Source organism: Echiichthys vipera (assembly GCF_963691815.1).
Source record: "Echiichthys vipera genome assembly, chromosome: 6".
In the NCBI taxonomy this organism is placed as follows: Eukaryota; Metazoa; Chordata; class Actinopteri; order Perciformes; family Trachinidae; genus Echiichthys; species Echiichthys vipera.
This window is the reverse complement of record NC_139831.1, coordinates 23,187,443-23,208,801: the sequence shown is the minus strand read 5'-3', so window position 1 is coordinate 23,208,801 and position 21,359 is coordinate 23,187,443. Positions and strand designations below refer to the sequence as shown.

At 41.3% G+C, this 21,359-nt stretch overlaps 1 protein-coding gene across 1 annotated transcript; it reads right to left on the bottom strand.

The window, feature by feature from the left end:
• Positions 1–104: 104 nt before the first annotated feature.
• rps6kal (ribosomal protein S6 kinase a, like) lies at positions 105–20,839 on the bottom strand. The gene is made up of 22 exons (XM_083915190.1): positions 20,558–20,839; positions 17,799–17,858; positions 17,590–17,706; positions 17,433–17,514; positions 17,238–17,318; positions 16,048–16,127; positions 15,152–15,258; positions 13,407–13,444; positions 12,993–13,135; positions 12,822–12,892; positions 12,083–12,171; positions 11,791–11,855; positions 11,245–11,347; positions 10,960–11,084; positions 9,653–9,775; positions 8,659–8,748; positions 8,417–8,575; positions 8,158–8,319; positions 7,914–7,990; positions 7,394–7,511; positions 5,579–5,719; positions 105–1,306 (listed from the first exon to the last, which is right to left on the bottom strand). Exons 1-22 carry the CDS (start codon positions 20,582–20,584, stop codon positions 1,181–1,183), a joined length of 2,184 nt encoding a protein of 727 aa, XP_083771316.1. The 5' UTR covers positions 20,585–20,839; the 3' UTR covers positions 105–1,180.
• Positions 20,840–21,359: the final 520 nt, after the last annotated feature.

Sequence of the window (21,359 nt, the reverse complement as noted above, 5' to 3'; positions counted from 1 at the left end):
TGAGTGTTCAGACATTTGGGATACAACAAACCAGCTCAGACCACACTGGATGCATGTCAATAATGATCTTTAATGTCAATATATACAGAACTTGAAAGAAAAATAGAATCTTAAAAATCAAATGAAATAAATACAATATCATACAATTTCCACAATGTCTTTTTGAAGAGATAGCCATGGAAATCTTTTTTTTTTCTTTTTTAAAATTCAGCCTCTCTGGTTCGACAGGGTGCGTCCCGTCCCCCCCAGAGAAATCCCTACAGTTCCCCCACATGCTCTTCATCTTCATCATCTTCATTATATATTTATATATATTTTTTTTTGCAAACTAGAATTTCTGTCACATTGACCACATTGTTCAGCCTTCAAACTGTAGACATTATCCATCTGCAGCTTATTTTCCCTCTTTTGATACATTGTTAGCATCACATAGTAACATGAGTCAGACAGTGCATTTTTTTAAAGGGGAAAGAAATACAGGTTCTGTCTGCACATGCATTTATGTAACAAAAGTGCTGGCATATGATTTTGATCCCGAGGGACTTTTTAATCCGCCACAAGCAGAATCCCTATTTTTTTTACTTCTACGAGCGTAAACAGTCTTACGGTCCATCAGTCAATATCACCCTGCCAACACTCTCACACATAAACCATTACTTCACTTTGAAGAACAGAAGTTAGAAAGCCAACAAGGGAAGGAGAGAGAACATAAGAGGATGGCAGAGCGCAGATGAAGAGCAGTGGGGTGGGGGGCACAGTTTACCGAAGCAGCTTTGAATCAGCCAATCACAGTGAAGGAGAACATCAGCTGGTGTGTTTCTTCCTCACACGAGGAAGAAGAGAATGAAAGGCGAGGAGGGCAAGTGCATATGAAAGCTGTGGAAATAAATACAAGTCTGTCTCCCCAGCAGTAACCGATATGTGATTAGTTTCCCCTCTGCAGCTGACTTCTTCACGATGTAACCTCGTCCAGTGTGAGTGTGCATGTAAGTGTGCGGATGTTGGGTGTGTCAAATAAATAGGTTAAAAAGGGAGACAGTAGGTGTGACTGGCCAGGGCTTAGGTCTGTGTGTGTATATGTGTGTATGTGTGTGTGTATGTGTGTGTGTATGTGTGTGTGTGTGTGTGTGTGTGTGTGTGTGCATGTTTGCGAACTAGAGGATGAGCGGTACGTGTGTGTCTACATGTCTGTTGAGGTGAGTTTCTTCATGCTGCGTCTCTGGGCTAGACTGGACGCTGCCACGGGCTCCAACACCGGCTGACTCGTCTTCTGGCTCAGTGCTGAATATGTGGCAGCCATTGCTCCCTGTAAAACAAAATTAAAACATGGCTTTAAAAGGTCCCATACTATTCTAATTTTGAGGTTCATGCTTGTGTTTTGTGTTTCTACTAGAATGTGTTTACATTCTATAAATGTGAAAACACGTTATTTTTCCCGTAGTGTGTCTGAATATACCTGTATTCAAGTGGTGGAAGAAGTACTCAGAGCTTTTACTAAAGTAAAAGTAGTAATACCACTCTGTAGAAATACAAGTAAAAATCTAAATTCAAAATGTTACTTAAGTAAGTGTACAAAAGTATTAGCATCAAAATGTTCTTAAGTACAAAAAGTAAAAAGGTTACTTGTTATGAAGAATGGCCCTTTTCAGGACATAATATTATTACTATAATAATTGTTGATAGATTAATGTAAATATCATTCATTTTGCAGCTGATAAAGATGGGGCTCATTTTATTACTTTATATACTGCTGTGTAGCTTATTTGTCGATAATACTTTGTATTAATAATCTGAATCTGTAAGTTAATGAGTAACTGAAGTTACCAAACGGCGGCTCTGACATAATTTTATGTGCGCCTGTTCGGACGTAGAAAAAATAAAAAAAGACAGACCATGCGCGGACATTTGACAACAACAACGTTGGCGAAAGGTTCACGTTGGTGTGATGCGGAGGTGGAGTGTTTACTGCAGATTTGGGCGGATGAAAATATTTAAAAACAGTCGGACAAGATGCACAAAAACTCTGGAAAGATTTGTAAACAAAGCGACGCATCGCTGCTGATGACGTCAATCAATGCGTGTGACGTGTTACCGCGTGATGACGTTTGGACAGGCAGGAAGCATTTGCGCGAGGCCCAGGCAGTGTGAGTACAAACGGGCCTGGCCAGCGGGGGGGAGAGGGAGGGGGGGACAAGTACCCTAAAGCACGGGGCACGGTATGGGCGGACAGTGTGAGTGCGCCCTCAGTGTCTCTGCACCATCATTGCAGCCAGGGAAAGACTGTAACAGCACTTTCTACCTCTAAACAATATATTTGTGACATCACAACCGTACAAAAGTCCTGACAGCTCGTTTAAAGTCACAGTTTCTGAATACAGGCTGTGTGCGTTACTCTGTGGATTGAGCGTTTTTATACTTTCGAAGTTGCAAGTCAACGTGTCCTGGAAGATTTCAATGTCCCGGACAAATGGGAGAAATTCCAGTCAAATATTATCTATATGAAGAATGACACAAACAAGGCATCAAGGCATGTAGATTATTTTTTTGTAGAATATTTTGTATTGAAAAGTCAGCTGCTTTTATTATTTTCCAAATAAATAAAGTCCCATTGATGGACACGCGTGCATTAAAATGCGGTTTCAAAAATAAAAAAAATATTACTCCTCACTCCTCCCTGCTGTTGCACAGTGGAATAGCTCACAGGGGGAATTGTTGGGTCTCATAATGTGTGGTCTAGACCTGTTCCAATTGAAAAGTGTCCTGAGATAACTTTGGTTATGATTTGACACTATAAATAAAATTGAATTAATATTTAAATAGATACAAGAGTCCCGCTTTGAAGCAATTCTGTAACCACTTGGGTGTGTTTAAGTTTGAATCCTTTTTGTGGCACCAAACAAAGCAAAGTTGTTTTTTTTAATCATGAATTCGTGCTGCTTATTTCACCACGATAACTCTGTTAATCTGGAAAAAAATGTCTTTATCCAGTCATCAAAGGAAACATTCATCTTGACAGGTTTTTCAGACTCTGGGTGAGCCTTGCTACCATCCATCTTATTCAGCATCGCGCTTCATTTGTTATCGAGTACCACCCACTTATCCAGAGATGAATCAGAAACACATCATCATCTGAAAATGTGCCGAATGGGAGCAGCACAATAACCATGGTGTAGAGCTTTTAACATGTGCAGATACAACTTTTTTTTTAAAAAAAAAGCTATATTTAAAAAATACATATAAACAGACACTAAGGGCTGAGGTTCAGTTCCAATGATGTATGCTGAGTTATCTGAGAGTCAAAGAGTTAAACTGGTGGAACAACTAGTTAGCAGCGGCCTTGACAGAAAAGTTGCCTAATAGAGAGTTTAAGAATGAGACTTGTTCAAGCTGACAAAGAGGCCACAGAAACACAAATACCACCTCCTGATGGGCTGTGTTATGCAGCGAGGCGTTTCAGTACAAACCATTTGTCAGACCTTGAATCACATGTGCGGGAGAAGAGGAGAGCAAAAATAGATCAGTGACAGCAGTGGGATTCATGACTAAGAGCAGGATGACGAGTCCACAGTCAGCAACACCCAAATTCTGAGTGACGGGTGGAAAAATGATGCACAGTCTCCACAGTGCTAATAGAAAAAAGGTACAATTTAAAGTAGCCAGCATGAATCTATTGAACCATCCATCCTACCGAACAAGAGTTGCACTAGATACTGTTGCTGACCAGGTGCATCCCTCAAATGGGGACACTGTCCTTGGATAATGTGCAATGTCACAACAAATACGTTAAAACTGCTCCATAGACATGACAGTGACCTTGTTTACGCTGCTGGCCTTTGCAGTCACCAGGCCTCAGAGATGCTGAAGGTTGAACAGGTCGATTTCTGCATGAAAACTCTACAGGAACTCGTAGCATGGGGTTAAAATAAGGGTTGTAGTCAAGACTCACTTCACTGAATCCAAGTCAAGGCAAGACCCGGTCCATTTGAGTAAGAATCAAGACCAAGTCCAGAGCTAATAGAGTGCTGTTCAAGACCCTAATAGGCAATGGTGACTTTCCAATGCCAATATAGTGATGAAGGAGTTCTGATGGATCTATAAACAAGACGATCTAGCTTCTCACATCAAACTAATCAGTACATAAAAATTAAGCAATGTTCTGTAAAACTGACCCAGAATCCGCCACTAGGAATGACTAGACCAGTTCTCAATAAGTGAGTCCAAGACCGAATCTGAGTTCAACATAGCACAAGACAAAGACAAGTGCAAAACGTCAAACAAGCAGATCTTCACCTTCAGCACCGGTGAAGATCCTTTGCAAGATCTAGGTTTTTCTAGAGACTAACTGATAAAATACTGTATTTCCATGAGTGGCAACTATATGCTTATGTGTTACATTACATCTATGTAAAAACATGCACTGGAAAAGAACTATACAGCACCAAGAAAGATGTCAGGGGTGAAAGTAAAAAAAAAAAAAAAGGACTGCGAATGCCTGTTGTTAAGGTAGTAAAGAGAGAACTGAGACACAAAGCGAAGCTCTCAATTAACAGCTGACCTTTTGTTCAGAGCCTCACCTATGATCACAGGCTTTGGGCTGTGAAAGGACAGGATCACAGACAGAAGCAGATGCCTGTGCAGGGGGAGGCTGGCCTCTCTCGGCATGTTTGGGTGAAAAGTTCAGCAGTGTCAGAGCGCCTCTATATACAGCCGCTCGAGTGCTTGGTAAGGATGCTGCCCAGACACACTCTCTCTGTAGGGGGCGAAAGAGACTGCACCACTCAGCTGTGAGTGCTTGGGGATTTCACAGGGGGGCGGGGGGGAGATGAGGGGAGTTAATGGTGAGAAGGATGAGCAAGCTGCTCTGTTTTTACTGGGACATTTTGTGCCTTCAAGTAGGGTCATGTTGAGGGTTCCCATGACTTTATAATACGAAAGTTTTTGATAGCTCCCAGTTCATGATTTGCGATGTACACTAATGTTTTACTGCTGGTACCCATTGAAGATCCTTTTCAGTTTTGTTATTTACCCTTTATCCTATTGGTCATACCGTTTCTAATCTTGATGTTGGTCTTGATCTTTTTGTTGCCCGTCGCCTAGCAGCAGCGCTCTCGCAAACCACTTGAGCACCAAACGTGTTTGTGTACTTGACTTCCCATGTCAAGCTGATCTGACCTAGATAAGTGGCAAGATAGATGGAAGGACACATCTACTCTGTTGGATCAGGTATTAGTAATAGATGAGGTTACAAGTGTATGAATCACTAAGGATCCGGCTCACTTTTCTATGTGAAGAGGCACTGCGAAGGGTATGATCATCATGTAGCAGAGTTCAGACCCTCTTCTGGTTTGAAGAGATGATGTGGTTCCATGTTTAGACTGAGTAAAGTGCCATTACCCATACAGCCAACACATGTGAGACCATGTATGGTATATCCATGAGGTACCACTTGTAGCAAATGATAGAGGTCATGATTTGGGTCCTGTGTCTGTCTGTTTTTTAATTAGGGATGGATATATATATATATATCCATCCCTAATTATATACACATACACACACATATACATATATATTCACCCACCTTGACGAGATGTGGTGCATCATGGCGTGTGAGCTGGAAGTGTGGTAGCGTATCTCTGCAGGTGATCCAGGAATGCTTTAGAACCTGCTCTGCTGTGTATCGCTGGTGAGGGTCCACGTGAAGCATATGGGACAGCAGGTCCTGCAACAAGAAAGAATATTCAGTCTTAAAAGTTCACACTCCTGAACAAAATCTTAAGACCAGGGGGAAATTATTATTATATTGATTTATTAATATATTATATTATTTGCATTTCACAGTGGTGGTTCATAACCAGGTTGTAAGTAGAGCTTCAAAATGCAGAACATTCAGTCTTATAAGTTTACACTTCAGAATAAGAAGAAATACTTTAATAATACCTGGGGGGAAATTATTTAAACACTTAATAAATTAATAAAATACACTTAATTATTAAGGAAAGTATTATTATTTATTACATTTATTTATTATTATATTATATTATTTGCATTTCACAGTGGTGGATCGTAACCAGCTTCAAAATGCAAAAAGAAGAAACAGGAGGAAGTGACAAGAAACATAAAGTGGCAATTTATTAGAAACTGCATTGGCAAAGGCAAAAAGGATTTCCATCTTTGAATGTGGCAGGGTATTTGAGCTGCACAAGCAAGGTCTCTCGCAACGCGCCATCGCTGCCAAGGTTGGACGCAGTAAAATGGACATTTTAAATTTCTTAAAAGGTCCTGACAAGATATCCACATAGCCAGCCGCCGTTTGATGCCCCGGCACGACCGAAGCTCCACTGTTCCATTGAAGGTGGAAAAACATCTCCAGTTGGAGATCCTTGTCACTCCGGTAACGTTTGAAGCCATCAAAACATCCAGGTTACATTCTTACTCGTCGGAGAATAAAACTTTCTTCCACCTTTTATCCCATGTTGGGTGCTCCCTTGCAAAGTCCAAACCAGTATGGTTCTGGCGTGGTCTTTGAAGATGTTTTTTGTTCTTTAATCCCTTCTCGCGCAGATGCCGTCTTATGGTTGTCGGGCTGCAGTCAGCATCAGTAAGGGCCTTCATTTGGGAGATCGGCCTTTGTCTTTGCAGTCAGATCGTCCGGCTCAGCGCAGACAAAATAATTTTTTTGCGTCTACCACTTGACTTTTTCCGTCCCATAACCCTCAGGATCTTTTAAGAAATTTCGAATGACTGGCTTACTGCATCCAACCTTGACAGCGATGGCGCATTGTGAGAGGCCATGCTTGTGCAGCTCAACAACCTTGCCACGTTCAAAGACAGAAAACTTTATTGCCTTTTCCATCAGGAGGTCATGACTGTGAATGTTCCACATAAAACGATGTGAAAGACAGAGTTTAGCACAGATTTTGACCTTTTAAGGCTCTGGTCTTAAACTTTTGATCAGTTGCTGAGCAGCCTGTTTCAGTCTAAATGTAGTTTCCAATAAATTGCCTACTGTCTCTTGCTCCCGTTTCTTCTTTTTGCATCTTGAAGCTCTACTTACAACCTGGTTACGATCCACCACTGCAAAATGCAAATATTTGTAATTTTCCCCAGGTCTTCCGATTTTGTTCAGGAGCGTGTGAAGAAAAGAGTCTTCATCTTCATAAACATGCTGTCTTTTTCTTTGTTACAGCACAGCTTTGAGTCTTTTTATCACCACCTCTGAATGATCACAGAACCAAACAGATACATCCAAATAGGATCAAACCTAAATATTACAGCTAAATTAAGTTCATGTAGCAACTTTCAAGAACAAGTGTACAAAGTGCTTTAGAGACATTGAAATTTAGCTTCAAAGACATGCCACCTGTGTAGCGAGGCACAGTGTCAGTGTGTGTACCTTTGAGGTGTCTGATACAGTATCCCAGTTGCCGCCTGTCAAAGAGAACTTTCCAGACCCTATCCGGAGCAGAATCTCCTCCGGTGTGTCGTTTGGCCCATTAGCAAACGGCGTGTACCTGACAGGAGAAAAAAAAAGCAAATGTTAGGAAATTATGAGCACTTTCTAGACTCAAAAGCTCTTTACAACACATGCCAACATTCACAACACACTCTGGTGGAGCTGGAGAGCTAACCAGAAACCTTTCCATTGCTAGATGACCACTCTACCTCCTGAGCCATGCTGCCCCAAAACACACGTACTTAATTTCGTAAGTTATTGTAAACTTGTCTCAAAAGGTAAACTTAACTTCCACTTTGTGGTAATTGAACACATCATGAATACAATAAAACTGTCTTAAATTATGATGAAATATGCAACTAAAAACAAATGTCTAAGATAAAAAAAGAGTAAGTAACAAGAGCATTGATGTAAAGCACAGTGCAGTGTTTCAAGAGCTTTTTAACGTGTGCAGTCTTACCCTGCTAGCATGGTATACAGTAGAACTCCAAGACTCCATATATCACAGGCTGCATCATAACCTTGCCGCATTAGTACCTGGACACACACATACAAAGAAAGGCAAACCATTGGGGGCTCATATTTAAAAAAAAAAAAAACTCTTCACCCTCTGTCTACCTTACATCCTCTCCCTTCCTCTAACAGTTTCCAAGTCTTTTATTCCCACTAGAATTTGTTCTCTGTTGTCTTCCATAATTTCTCACCTCTGGTGCCACAAAGTTGGCGGTGTAACAGGGGGTGAGGAGCAGGCCGTTGCCTCCCCGAAGCTGCTTGGCGAAACCAAAGTCACAGATCCTGATGGAGTCGGGATTTCCCGAGTCATCCATATATAGGATGTTACTGGGCTTCAGGTCTCGATGTACCACCTGGGAAGGAGAAGAAGAAGAAGAAGAAGAAAACGTTAGAGGAGGAGGATAAGGAATGTTCTCTCGTGCTCGTATATGTACAGAAACGTGTCCTCACCCCTTGGCAGTGGAGGTAGTCAACAGTCTTGGTGATGGTGTAGAGCACAGCACTGGCCTCTCTCTCAGAGAAAAACTTCTGCCTGAGGATCTTGTCCAGCAGTTCCCCTCCCTTCATCAGCTCCGTCACCAGGTATACATACCTGCCTTCATCATACACCTGACATACGCAGAGAGAAAACCTGTCAGCACGGTGACAAACTAAAAACGTCACCAAAATGCTCACACACAAATCGTACTGACGTCTTTCAGAGTGATGATGTTGGGATGCTGTCCGTATCGCATCAGGATTTCAATCTCTTCAGAGGGGTCCCTCTTACTTTTGTCTATAATCTAAAAACACACAGACATGAGCAGTTAGTCAAACGATAGAATGTACTTGGCTGAGTCCAAAAGAAGAGCATTTAACAACCTTAACCAACTGAGATATTACAGATAGAACAGTGAAACCTGTAAATATCTTTAATCTTTAGTTTCTGTAGCTATTCTGCCCTCTGCTGGTCTGTTGGCAACACTTACCACAGTCAGCATCCTTATCAAATCTTCAGCAATTTCAACACAAGTCTTTAAGTTCATAAGCTTTTATGAACATTCCAGATACGACAATATATGAACATTTCTTTATTACACTACAGCCATCTACTTTAGGGACTTTTGATCCACAACGCCTTTTAAAGCTGACAAATACAGTAACAGCATTCATATTGCTTCATAAATGCAGTAAGAGTGAAGTCTGGTTCTTTTTTTTTTTTTAATTTAAGACAAACACACAGTTACTCAAGAGGTGCTAGCCATGAGAGAACTCTTTATAAAAGGCCGTCGGTCACACCCTCAATCTTCTTTTCAGTGTATAAATCTAATGGAAACTGTACAAAAATAATTAATTTAAAAAGGGTAGGTGTAATAAGCTAACTTTAGTTTGTCACTACTTCAAAAGTAAGGACTTATTATTACTAGCTTTATATGTATGCGAGTTGTTGAAGTTGAAAATGACCAAAATAAAATAAACTTTTGATATTGAACATTACACATTATGCATCTGTGGCTTGATGGTCACAAAAGCACGATTATTTCTGATAGGTCACAAATTTTGGAAGAGCAGAATGAATCTGCTCATGCGAGGCTGTCCAGTGGCCAACCTAAGTGTGATTTTATTGGGCAACTCTCAGACTAACTTTTTGTCCCTATACGAGTGTAAAGTATGGCGCTGGTGCTTAGTGAATTAAAAAATGATTACCTTCACAGCATAGTCCATCGCAGAGACTCGGTGTACACAGCGTTTACAAATAGAGTAGGAGCCGACCCCTATGTCCTCCTGCAGCTCGTATAGATCAGAGAACTTGGTGGAACCCCCGTGCATCTGGAGAGAACAGGATTTGAACTGTTACCCAATAAAAGAAGAAAAAGAAGAAGAAGAAGAAGAAGAAGAAGAAGAAGAAGCCTTCACAAGCCATGCCTACACATTTGATGTGGCGACTCGTAAACCTGATGTTGTGTGCTCCCACACTTCTGTTCACAAATATGTATATATGGAACTTGTAGTAGTATGGTTATTACATGTTCCATATTACACAATTGTAACAGTCGCTCCATGTTCACACGTCACTTAATGGCAACAGGCTTAAACAGAGCCTTTTTGAGTGCGAGGAGAACAGAGTGTGTGCGTGTGTGATCATTTTTCAACTAGGTTTTTTTTGCAGTTTCTGTCATCCTTGTGCAGAAATGGACAAGTAGGTTTGCTGTGAATATTGTCATCTTAAACAAAGCAAGGAAGTGTGCAAGCACCTCTCTAAGAATATTCAACAGAGTTCTGTCGACTAAAATGCTGTGGTAATTGTTCAGTAACAGTTACACATGTGTTAACTGAAGTGTCAACAGCGTTTAAACCACTTTTGCAAAATGTCGCCTGCGAGATGAAATCTGTGTAAAGCTCAACAGTAAAGTAGTAGACACTTCTACTACTCTCTGGTTATGTCAAACCCTATGCTAAGAATCTCAGCATTTTATTTGCCACTGATCCCTAAGTTTGATCAACAAATAAATTGTTAATTACTCTTATCATCGAGTTTCAAGCAAGGTCAAAGAGATTTCAAGACGATAATTCATGCTTTTATTTTTTTTATATCTCCGAGTCAGTCATACTATTCTGTCTCGCTTTCAGCTGGTGCAAAATGTGGCTGCACCTCTGCTTACAAAAACCAAAAGAACTGTGCCGCGTTACTCCGATGTTAAGGTCGTTCTGGTTATCAGTAGAATTTAGAGTTGACCGCAAGACACAAGATTGGGTTTTTGTCATTGTGTCATTTGTCCATTTCTGTACTTGATATTCCTTCTTACTACGTTATTCTTATTTTTTAACTAAATGGCATCTACACTATTGGAATAAATGTAATTATTGTAGAACTTTTGTGCACCAATTGAGCTTCCTACAAATGCTAAAAAGAGGAGAAGAAAATCTGCGCGTGACCTTCATGCATTTAAGTTAATATGCTAACAATTAACTTGTGTAACCTGTGATAGAGGACATTTGTAAAGTGTGTTCACCTGAACTATAGGGAGTATGCTGAGCAGCGGGGAGCTCTTGTTCTCATCCATAGGGGTTGGAGCAACAAAACTGAAGCCTTTGAAGAGCTGGTGGGCGTTAGCACTGGGGGGGATACCTGGGGAGTCTAAAAACACATAGTTTGTGATATATGAACATACAGACACCCACTAAATTTGAGATATTTCTTGTCATCAGTGCTCAGTTGCAGTTTCCATGGCTACAGGAGTGGCTGTTGGTTTCAAGCTCAAAATATGCAAACAGAGCGTGTGTAGATGTAGATTTACCTTTAGGCGTTTTAGCGGTGAACTCGGGGTCGAAGCAGAACGTGTCATCTGGTTTACCTGCTGCAGGCTTGAATGGGGGCTGGAGCTCTCTCCTGTACAGTTTCTGCACACATGCAGGAAAAGACACATACATGTTAGAAGTCATACCCCACCACGGGCTTTTTGCAGTGTGTGAACATATGGGAGAGGGAAACCACGACCTCTCCCAGATTAACCTGCTCCCATCCCTCTACAGCCTGGTCCAGCCAATAGCTTCCTGCAGGCTCTTAAACACACACGCAGGGCTATTAGTGCACACACAGTGAGAACTGGCCCTCTGCCCAGACACACACACACTCAAACATAGTTGGTTTGGCCAAGACTGATGGCCAGAAATTACCAAGCCAACCATTTGTTAGGTGTGAATCCTCAACAGAAGCTGGAGAGTTACGTTTGTGTGTGTTTGTGTGGGTCTGTGAGAAATGAGACGTGTGTGTGTGTGTGTGTGTGTGTGTGTGTGTGTGTGTGTGTGTGTGTGTGTGTGTGTGTGTGTGTGTGTGTGCTCACATTCCAGTCGATGGTGGAAAAGAAAGCATGTCGTTTGATCTCCTCCACTCCGTCGGGCCCGGCCCCTAAAGACACAGTTCAGTTAACCTGGCACGTTTGTGTTTTTTTTATTGTTTTCACAGGATCAACACATTCACACATTTTACTCTCAGCGGGTTTTCAGCATGTGATTTAAGTGGATGCCAAAATGTTAACAAGCTCAGCCTAAGCGAGCATTGTGATTTGAGGATCAACGCAGCTCGCTTCCTTTTCATTCTTACAGGTCTACACACTCTGCCCGAATGCACCTTACCTAGTCTGTTAGCCGGGTTCCGTTTAAACAGCATTCTCAGCAAACTCTGGGCTTCCAAACTCAGGAACTGGGGCATTCCCAACTTAGCTCTGGAGGGGGGGGGGGAGCAGAAGGCCACAGGTAGATACGGACAAAAAGAAAAGCCACAGTTGATCATTACTTGCATTTTTTTTCCCAATCTAAATTAGCGTGTAAATGTAGGTTTCTTCAAACGCAGGAAAACGTGCTCAAAATTGGCATTAGACTCCTTTCTGTTGCCGTCTTTTTAATGGCGGTTACGCTCATTGTCACAAATGTGCTGAAAAACACAGGGTTAGTAAACTGTGGAAAGCAGCATGGATCTACAGTGGTTACTTTTTATTTATTTATTTTTTTTATTTTTTATAGCCATTACTTATTCTGCCTCTCTTTTAAACTCGGTGTTGACTAATTTGGAATGAAGTCAGAGCGCTGCTTCGGCAAAGATGGACGGCATTTGTACCCAAGATGACAAAGAGCAGCAGAAGTTACCAATGTGCGTTATAGCAACGTGCTGGAAAAGCCTGTGCTCCTGGTTGTCATGTCAGAGACACCTGAGGCTACTGCAGAGTAATTTTTCCCGGGAATGAACAATGATTGTAACCTTTCCCACTAAAGGCAAAAGTCAATGTTAGGCTTTTTGTCCAGTGGGAAAGGGGCTTTATTTATCAAAACTTGTCGCGCTTTGAGTGTCTTAATGATGAAGTGCATAATGACTCACTTCAGAATCATGTTCATGGTCTCATTGCGGTCTTTCCCTTGGAACGGTAATGTCCCTGTTAGCATCTCAAACTGAAATCACACAATAAAAGACAGGGCATATCATCAACATGAGTTTTTCTTATCAGTTCATATAAATGTGAAAGCAAGTAGGATGAGCCAGCTTCTGTACCATAAGTACTCCCAGAGACCACCAGTCCGCACTTTGCGTGTGTCCTCTCCTGTTGACCACCTCAGGGGCCATATACTCCACCGTACCGCAGAAGGAATAAGCCTTCTTATCAGCATCTACTGACTCTTTACTCAAGCCAAAGTCTGCACAACAGCAATGCAAAGCAAAAACGGTGAGATACACAGCTGACTGAACAGTCACGTTCAATAATTAAGACTATGCCGAGCATTTATTCTTTTAGAAGTTGGCGAAAGAAACATAAAAGTAGCTGCTAAAGAAAGTCAGCCAAAGAACAAAATTGGCGTTGTGAATCTATTCTCAGTAAAAACAAGGTTAACAATTAACAGTTAAATTACAGGTTGTTACACAGATTGGACTATTCAATTACTCTTTTGAATGAAGTTAAAAACATACCTGTTAACTTTATGTGTCCAGCTTCATCAAGTAAGATGCTGAAAGACATGAACAGGTTTTCCATGGAGGTGAGCTTCAAACAACAATACAACAATGACAGTATTTAAGTAATCTCATGCCTTCAAATCATAGAGCTCTCAGAGGTTTCAGATGGACTGCCAATTATGAGGAATATTAGAGAACTCAATTAAAAGCAACATTGGATATCTTCTTTAAATACTTGGGCGGGAGTCTGGACTGAAGTTATTAGTTGTTGTGGGCTGAAATCACCTCTGGAACATAAAAGGGATCGGTCGTACAGTATATGATGACAGTCACTTGTAAAGTACTGAAAAACACAACAACACATTCCCCCTAAAGAGAATTGCATGATGCTACACGTTTGACTCCGATATTACAGAGTTAAATTGGGTCATTTTGTGGAGTGGAGATATGCTTTTTATTTAGATGATGAAAAAAAAACACGTTCTTTTAATCCTTGTCAGCTGTCGTTCACATAAGGTTCACATCTGGTATAAAATCCCGTCAACGCTCTATCTAGGTTTTATGCAAATGACATGTGGATAATATGCAAACTCTATCGTAACACAATTTCCTCTTTAGGACACAAGACAATCATTTCACTTTAAGGTCTTTGAGAACTAAAGAGTTCAAAAACTAATTTTGTTCAGTAATCGGTTAGTTGATTTAATCGAGAGATCTGCAAGACTGACTTTCTCTACAAAACATCACTTTAAATCTTTTGTTTACCAGAGATGTACTCATAAGTTTCTTAAAAATAATTCATTCAGTATTCAGAAAAGCATAAATAAAAAAAGACTAATCGACTAAAGTGATCTTAGTCAACTAGGAAAAAAAATTACAGATTAGTCGACTTAACTGACTAAGAAGGGGCAGCCTTAATCATTTTAATATCAATATTCGGTCAAATTATTGATTTGGGTTTGATTGCATGTTAATGGAGAGGGAGCGGCTCATTATTGTGAATAAAAACTCTTCAGCCAGCCTGTCAGGGTTTATTTAGCAGTAATGAACTGCTCACTCTACATTGCTCCTTACATAGCAAATATGGAGAAGGAAGCAGTTTGGACACAGTTCTTATGGTTAAAAACAATGTCCAAGTAGAAAAATGATAACAGAAATCTTTCCTTAATTTGAAATGTTAATCAGTTTTTCCCCATGGCCGTCAGTACATTAAACTCTAACAAGCCCTGACTGCCTCACATCATCCCGCACCATCACGTCACATCAGTCTCACTCTCTCATACCCGTGCAATATATGCATCTCTTATAAATAGTCTTTTTATACACACATACACATACACACACATACATACATACATATCTTTTAATGTTTATTCTGATGGACACTTTTAGCGCTTATTAACAGAGTTAATAAGATATGTTTTGTGTTGTCAAATTTATGTCGGCGTTGTCCTTTTTTTTCTTGTGTTTTTAAATTTTTAATTTGTCTTAAATTCTAATTCTTGTACACACATAGCAGAGTTGTATCTCCAATCTCGTTGTTGCTCTGCCACAATGACAATAAAGAATTCTACTACCTCTACTTTAGTAATATGTGACAAATGTATCAACTAATGAGAAATAGCTCTGGCGTCCAAAATCATCAGCGGTTTTATACTTGTGAGAACAAAAACATCAATAAGTAAGTTGGAAGGTGAGAGATGAGTGTGGGGTTTGAGTGTGAGGGGTCAAAAGGTGAAGGGGACGTCTATAAATCATACTTCTCTGGCTTGAGATCTCTGTAAACTATGCCCAGGCTGTGCAGGTGGTCGAGGGCCAGGGCCAGCTCTGCAAGGTAGAATTTCACATCTTCCTCTGTAAACATAACCTGATAAGAACTGGACAAATTTACTCTCTGAACTAAGAAGAGGAGAGAAATTCAGCAGCAAAGGAAAAAAAAAAGACAACTTCAATATTAAGCTTCAGTAACCACAAACAGAGAAAACGTATTATCATTGTCACAATATCAACATTTCAAATGGGTAACAAGACTCAGCAAGCTGTTGATTTGACATTGCCAGCAGCTATCCCTTTGGTTCTGAGACATGCTTTCAACGCAAGGTCTATTTGGAGAACAATCACACATTGTCTGAGTTCCCTGAAAGCATTTGAAAAGAGCCAATTTGATCTAAAAGTGTATAAAGAGTCCAAGAAAAGCATGCGTGTTTCCATGAGGAATTCAAGTCATAATTTGAATAAAAAACAAACAGAAAACAGGAGAGACAAATTGCTTGGCAGTGCGTATGCTCTACAAAATAAACTAAACATTTGTGCGTGATAAATATGCACCTGTTCCATTTGTAGCTGTCAGCTTAACAATCCCTAAGGGTTTTAGTAAAGCATTGTGACATATGCAGTTCTGATTATCACAAACATGTTTAAGAAGAAGAAGAAGAATTACTTTTATTTATCCCGTAAGGGAAATTCAATTTTCACTCTGTTATTATTTACAGTTACAAACACACATGCCCGAAATACACACATACCATACACACATAACACAAAATAAGATGTTAAATTCTTGCATAAGGACATGCTGTACTTTTCTTTTCAAACAGAATAAGTTACACATAATCCAAAGTAAAATGACATGTAAGGCAACAGGACGTCAGCTTACCTCTTTGGATAAGCGAGTGAATACATCCCCTCCCCTGAGAAAGTCCAGTATTAAATACAGTTTCCCTTCTGTCTGAAAGGCTGTGAGACAAGGAAACAAGTCAGTTACCTTCAAACTAATCATGTTCTGACTTCAACAAAGACCGGACATTAAACAGACTTTAACCTGACAGCTTAAAGTCAGTATTAAATGGTAATGGTAAAATGGTAAATGGACTTGTACCTATATAGTGCCTCTCTAGTCTTCTGACTACTCAAGGTGCTTTCACACTACTTGACACATTCACCCATTCACAGAGACACACACATTTATAGTGGTGGCAGTGGACATCTACATACCATCTAATCTAACCATTCACACCACATTCACACACCCATGCGCAGCACGTGGAGCAATTCGGGGTTCAGTGTCTTGCCCAAGGACACGTCGACATGCGGACTGGCGGAGCTGGGGATCGACTGCCGATCTTTCCAATAGACGACCCACTCTCCCACTGAGCCACAGCCACTGTCACATCGAGCCCAAAGTGTGAGCATTTAAGCGAGTGTGTATGTTGACGAAGTGTGTATCATGTGGCTCACGCAAAAACCAGAAGAAAACAAAACATCCGCGGGTGAAGAAGAAAGCTGATTTACACAAAGGCAGCAACAATATCAGACGTCTAACTGGAGAGATGGCAAGTTTCTGATACTCCTGTCTGTAAGGGATCAGACATCAGACAAATTCAAGGAATGCCGAGACTGTTTATGACCAAATAACCAGCTACGTGACCGCAATGTAACCCGTGTCATGTCCTGCCCATGTCATGTACTCTACTCAGGCGCCACCCCTCGCCTAAATTAGTATTTTCAATAAACGAGTATGCGTCTGATGCAGAATCCTGTTGTGTGCTACATGTGTAGAGGGAAACTCACTTACTAACATTACCAATGATATTGATATTCTATGTAAACAAAGCAGATATTGTCTGTATCCTTTTGTTTTTAATACATTGTATTCATACATATTGTGGAAATCTTGTCTGTTAAACATTGAGCTAGTAATAAACTAACTGGGACACTGAAAATATTCTGATAAATTATGTTAACAATGGTGTTCCTAATTGTTCCTTATCCCTAAGTGAACTTGGATGTAATCTGTATGATTATATATAATCGCCTGCGCACTATGTAAATCAGAGTTTCTCTTACCGTAGTGCAATTTCACTATGAAGGGATGATTGACTTCCACTAAAATGTCTCTTTCCATCTTAGTGCGAACTCTGTCCCTGACTGGAGAGACAAAGCAGGAGGGAGGACAGTGAGGGTGAGAAATTCAATAGCAGGGACAGAACATACAAGGGCAGCGTTTTGTGTGGGTGTCGTTCAAAAGCAAAGTTGCGTTACCTTTCAAAGATGCCTTTTTTAGAACTTTCATTGCATATAACTGACCAGCATCTGGACCCACGATCTTCCTGACAAGAAATACCTGAGAGGGCAGGAGACGTTTAGAAAGCTACCAACCCCGGTAGAAACATTTCATTTGTCTGCTGCGTTTCCTCACCTTGCCGAAAGAGCCCTGGCCGAGGACTTTGAGCAGTTCAAACTGAGATGGATCGGCTTTCTCACAGCCCTCTTTCACATGGTGGGTGATAGGAATCTCCTCATATGTCTCTTCATCCTACACAAACAGTATCAGTATGAGACAGCCATACAGGACAACTGTTATCCTACATGCCCACACATATGCTCCAAGACCCCATCATTACTTACACAGTGTGAGAAAGACTCTCCCTCCTCCATGGGCTCGTCCATGATCTCATGTCCGTTGACCTGCAGCGAAAACCGAAAGATTTCATCAGAGTCGGCAACAGTAAACACGTTGACAAAGCCTGTTCATCCTTGTTTTCAGCTGAGCAGGCCTATGAGTGCAGCTGCTGCACGCCCACATGTATGACGGATGATTCAACAGATGAAATCAATGAGTCACATGCAATAACATTGCACTTTCACTTTTCCAACTCAAGCTCTATTTGTTGTCAAACAGTATGGAGTCCATACTCTAAGCCTGTCCAGCTGTCCAGCTCTCATCCTGTCCCTATAAAGCCCCTCATTATTAGCATTCTAGCTTAATCCCCAGCATGGGCAAAAACAACATGTCTGACCGGCTCTGAGAGTCTGATGTTTGCTGGGCTGCAGGCAGAATTCAACCTTTAGGACAAACTAGGGTCCAGCTCTTTCAGGGCTTCAGTGCTGACGACATGCTTTTTATTTTTAAGACCACATACCGTGTATATGCGTTTTGTTCTCCTCCTAGTTACATTAAGGGAGCCTGTTTTATGCCTCTCTTTTGTCTGTTTAAATCGCCACACATATTGTCAGCAAAGGAACGTCAGATATTTCAGCATCTGCAAGTAAATTAGACAATAAACTGGCCGCTGTAGCAATAACCTGGTCTCCATATTTCAATTCTGTGCTGAAGCTCAGCCTGCATGATGTATTCAGTCCAGTGTGTTTGTGTGTTGAATTCCATCAAGCCTCTGAAGAGGGGGGATGAGTCATAGCGCTACGCAAACCCACTCAGTGGGTGGAGCCACCAACATACACTCACATACATCCACAGAACAGAGGCCAACAAACCACTCTACAATATCTTTGCACTATAGGATGACATTATCAACATAAACATTCAAATCAGTCATGATGTACACTTCAAATAAAAGAGATAATAACAAGGAAAAATGTCAAAATGTAAGCGAGCATCTCTGAAGTATAACATCCAGGCTGACCAAAGCCAGGGCATCATTCACACATACATTTTCACTCCCACCTTTGCAGTGGCTCATCGCGGTTTGTAACAGAGTGCAGCCTACACTTGCAGCACAACCAGGCGAGCCTTTTTCAGCCATTTGAAAAGATGTCTGACAACCATACATAATATCATCTCATAAAATCACTGATGCCGGCATGCACTTCTTTGATTAAACATCATCTTCAAAGCCAAAACGGATCAGAACGGAAGTGCACTAAAACAACCAGCATACGCACGAGCCAAATCTAAGTGGCTAAGCTTCATGTTTACTTCTGTTATCTTGGCGGCTTTCAAATGTGAAGCAGATTAAAGGGCTTATTGGTAGCAAGAGATGAAGAACTTTTTGAGACATAGTAACATTTGTGTCATAGCAGTTAATGATCTATTCAATGTTTTCATGCCACCTACATGAACTGGGATTCCTCAGCAGTGCCGAACAAACATTAAGAATCAACAAAGAATAGACTAAGTCAGAAGTGTATGTTGCAATAGCTTTCTGCTGGATAGTCACGACAGTCGGGCAGTTTGGACTGGAGGTGTGAAAGACTGCAAAGAATCCCAGAGATGGAGAGGTTTAGGATGTCAGGTTGAGTTTGTTGCACATGAAAAAGCACAGATCACCGTGGGGCCCATGCAAAAGAAAACTGAACAGGTCAAACCGTTACTAAAACACAGCATGAAGAGAAAAGACAAAAATGTATCACTGGTTACACTAAAGAAGGACTAAGATAACAAATGAGCACATAATTAACACCAGAGTTTATATTCCATTAAGAGCTCCCTCTTTGTTCTGAGCCTGGTGGAAAGAATATGTAACCATAACAACTCATCAGTACTTCACTTTGCTAATGTAGGAATAAAGTACATGAACAGTTTTATCAGTTGATGTGGAACCTAGAGTTCAACTATGAATAACACCACTTATGGGCAAATGTGGCGCAGGAGGTAGAGCGTTGTGCTTTTAAGTTTAAACCACAAGGTTGTAGGTTCACTCCTCCGCCCCTCCTACATCTACATGTTCAAGTGCCCTAGAGCAAGACACTGAACCCCTAATTGCTGCCCACTGCTTCTTAGGGTGGGCTAGAAACAGGATTCAAATACACTTTCACTACATAGTAGGAACAGTTGTATGTGACCACTGGTCAATAAAGTTTGTGCTCACTTGTGAAGACATTGAACCCAGCTAGTGTTAAACTTTGAATAAATATAAAGTATACAAATATTCTACAGCCTTACTACTGATACATTAAACCCACTTTACCAGCTCTTCGTTAACAACACGGTGGAGGTTGAATGCAAACTCTGGTCCCAAGTTTCAAACCTGAGAGCTGTCAGCTAGCAAGCTACCTACATGCTAATGCTACGGACGCTAAGCTAAGCTATGAGGCAAACTCCTCTTGAGAAGTGTAAATAACAACAAAAGCTAAGAGGAGCGCGTGTGCCCGTCGGATTAAAGAGGCCGTTTACTGTGCGGGGGTAGTAAACGGTTGGGGAAGCTATGATGGGCAGCTATCAAACTAATAAACCCCGGACAGTGCAACAAAAATAAACATCTAACCAGCTGTTAGCATTAGCTAGCGTGTTAGCATGCATCACGGTGCGCTGCAGGTCGTGACGCGGATTTAAGCTTCACCCAGCCTCGCAGGGGCAAGCTAACTTAACGGAAACCAAAAACAATGTCAAGCAAATTGATATGCAAAGCACGCGTTTATCAACTCACCTCACTACAAACGCTGTTTACCTCCATCTTGTGCCAGAAGTCCTCTCTAGTCTAAGGCATCCTAGTCCACCCAGACCCCTGCTCCACGTTGCATGTCTTCCCCCTTTAGTGGAAGTCCGGCTGTTCTGCTTTGATGATCGGATCCGAGCGTATGTGTGGCTGCTAGCGGGACGGGATCCGGGGGTGTCGGTGCGGGGAATAGTTGATGCCGATGACTGGACCTTACGCTCGCCGAGAGCACCGATACCCTGCTGCCATGGATGCGAATATGGCGGCTATCGTGGTACCTGATCGTCAGTGAATGAGAGTTTATTGACGTATTTATGACGCAATTCAGTTAAGGATTTCCCCCCCGTCCAAACCAAAGCAACGGATCTCGAGCTAGAGACGAGGGAGGGAGGGAGGGAGGACGTGGTGGCGCTGATGCTGTGTGACATGCTGCGTGTGATACATGTATGCGTCCTGGATGATGGACCGTTTGCTTGTTGGGACTGATTTAGTTTGTCTAATTTATGGCTGACGCAGGTTAAAATGAGGGAGCAAAACAGACGCATCTTGTGGCGAGCCATGCTCTTTAAGCGTGGAAGTTGAATGTTTTTAAAGCCACTGTTTCATAAGCTTGTCCATCCCATAGTCTAAGTGGAAATAAGAGGCTTAAAGCTCATCCTTTCTCTTGGATAGACTGTTTCTCTCCCACCCACAGACACAAAGACTTTGTGTGGAGAGTGTACTAGCCTATGCACTACATGTCTACATTTGGTTATTGTCACAACTTAATGTTAATTTAAAACACAATTATGAA

What these genes read in the sequence shown, in the direction of transcription:
- rps6kal (XM_083915190.1), bottom strand. Translation starts at nt 20,584, where the DNA reads ATGGAGGTAAACAGCGTTTGTAGTGAG. An exon ending in ACATCATCACTCTGAAAGAC is followed by an intron (nt 8,576 to 8,658) that starts GTCAGTACGATT and finishes TGCGTATGTCAG; the next exon opens with GTGTATGATGAAGGCAGGTA. An exon ending in ATGCACCACATCTCGTCAAG is followed by an intron (nt 1,307 to 5,578) that starts GTGGGTGAATAT and finishes TTTGTTTTACAG; the next exon opens with GGAGCAATGGCTGCCACATA.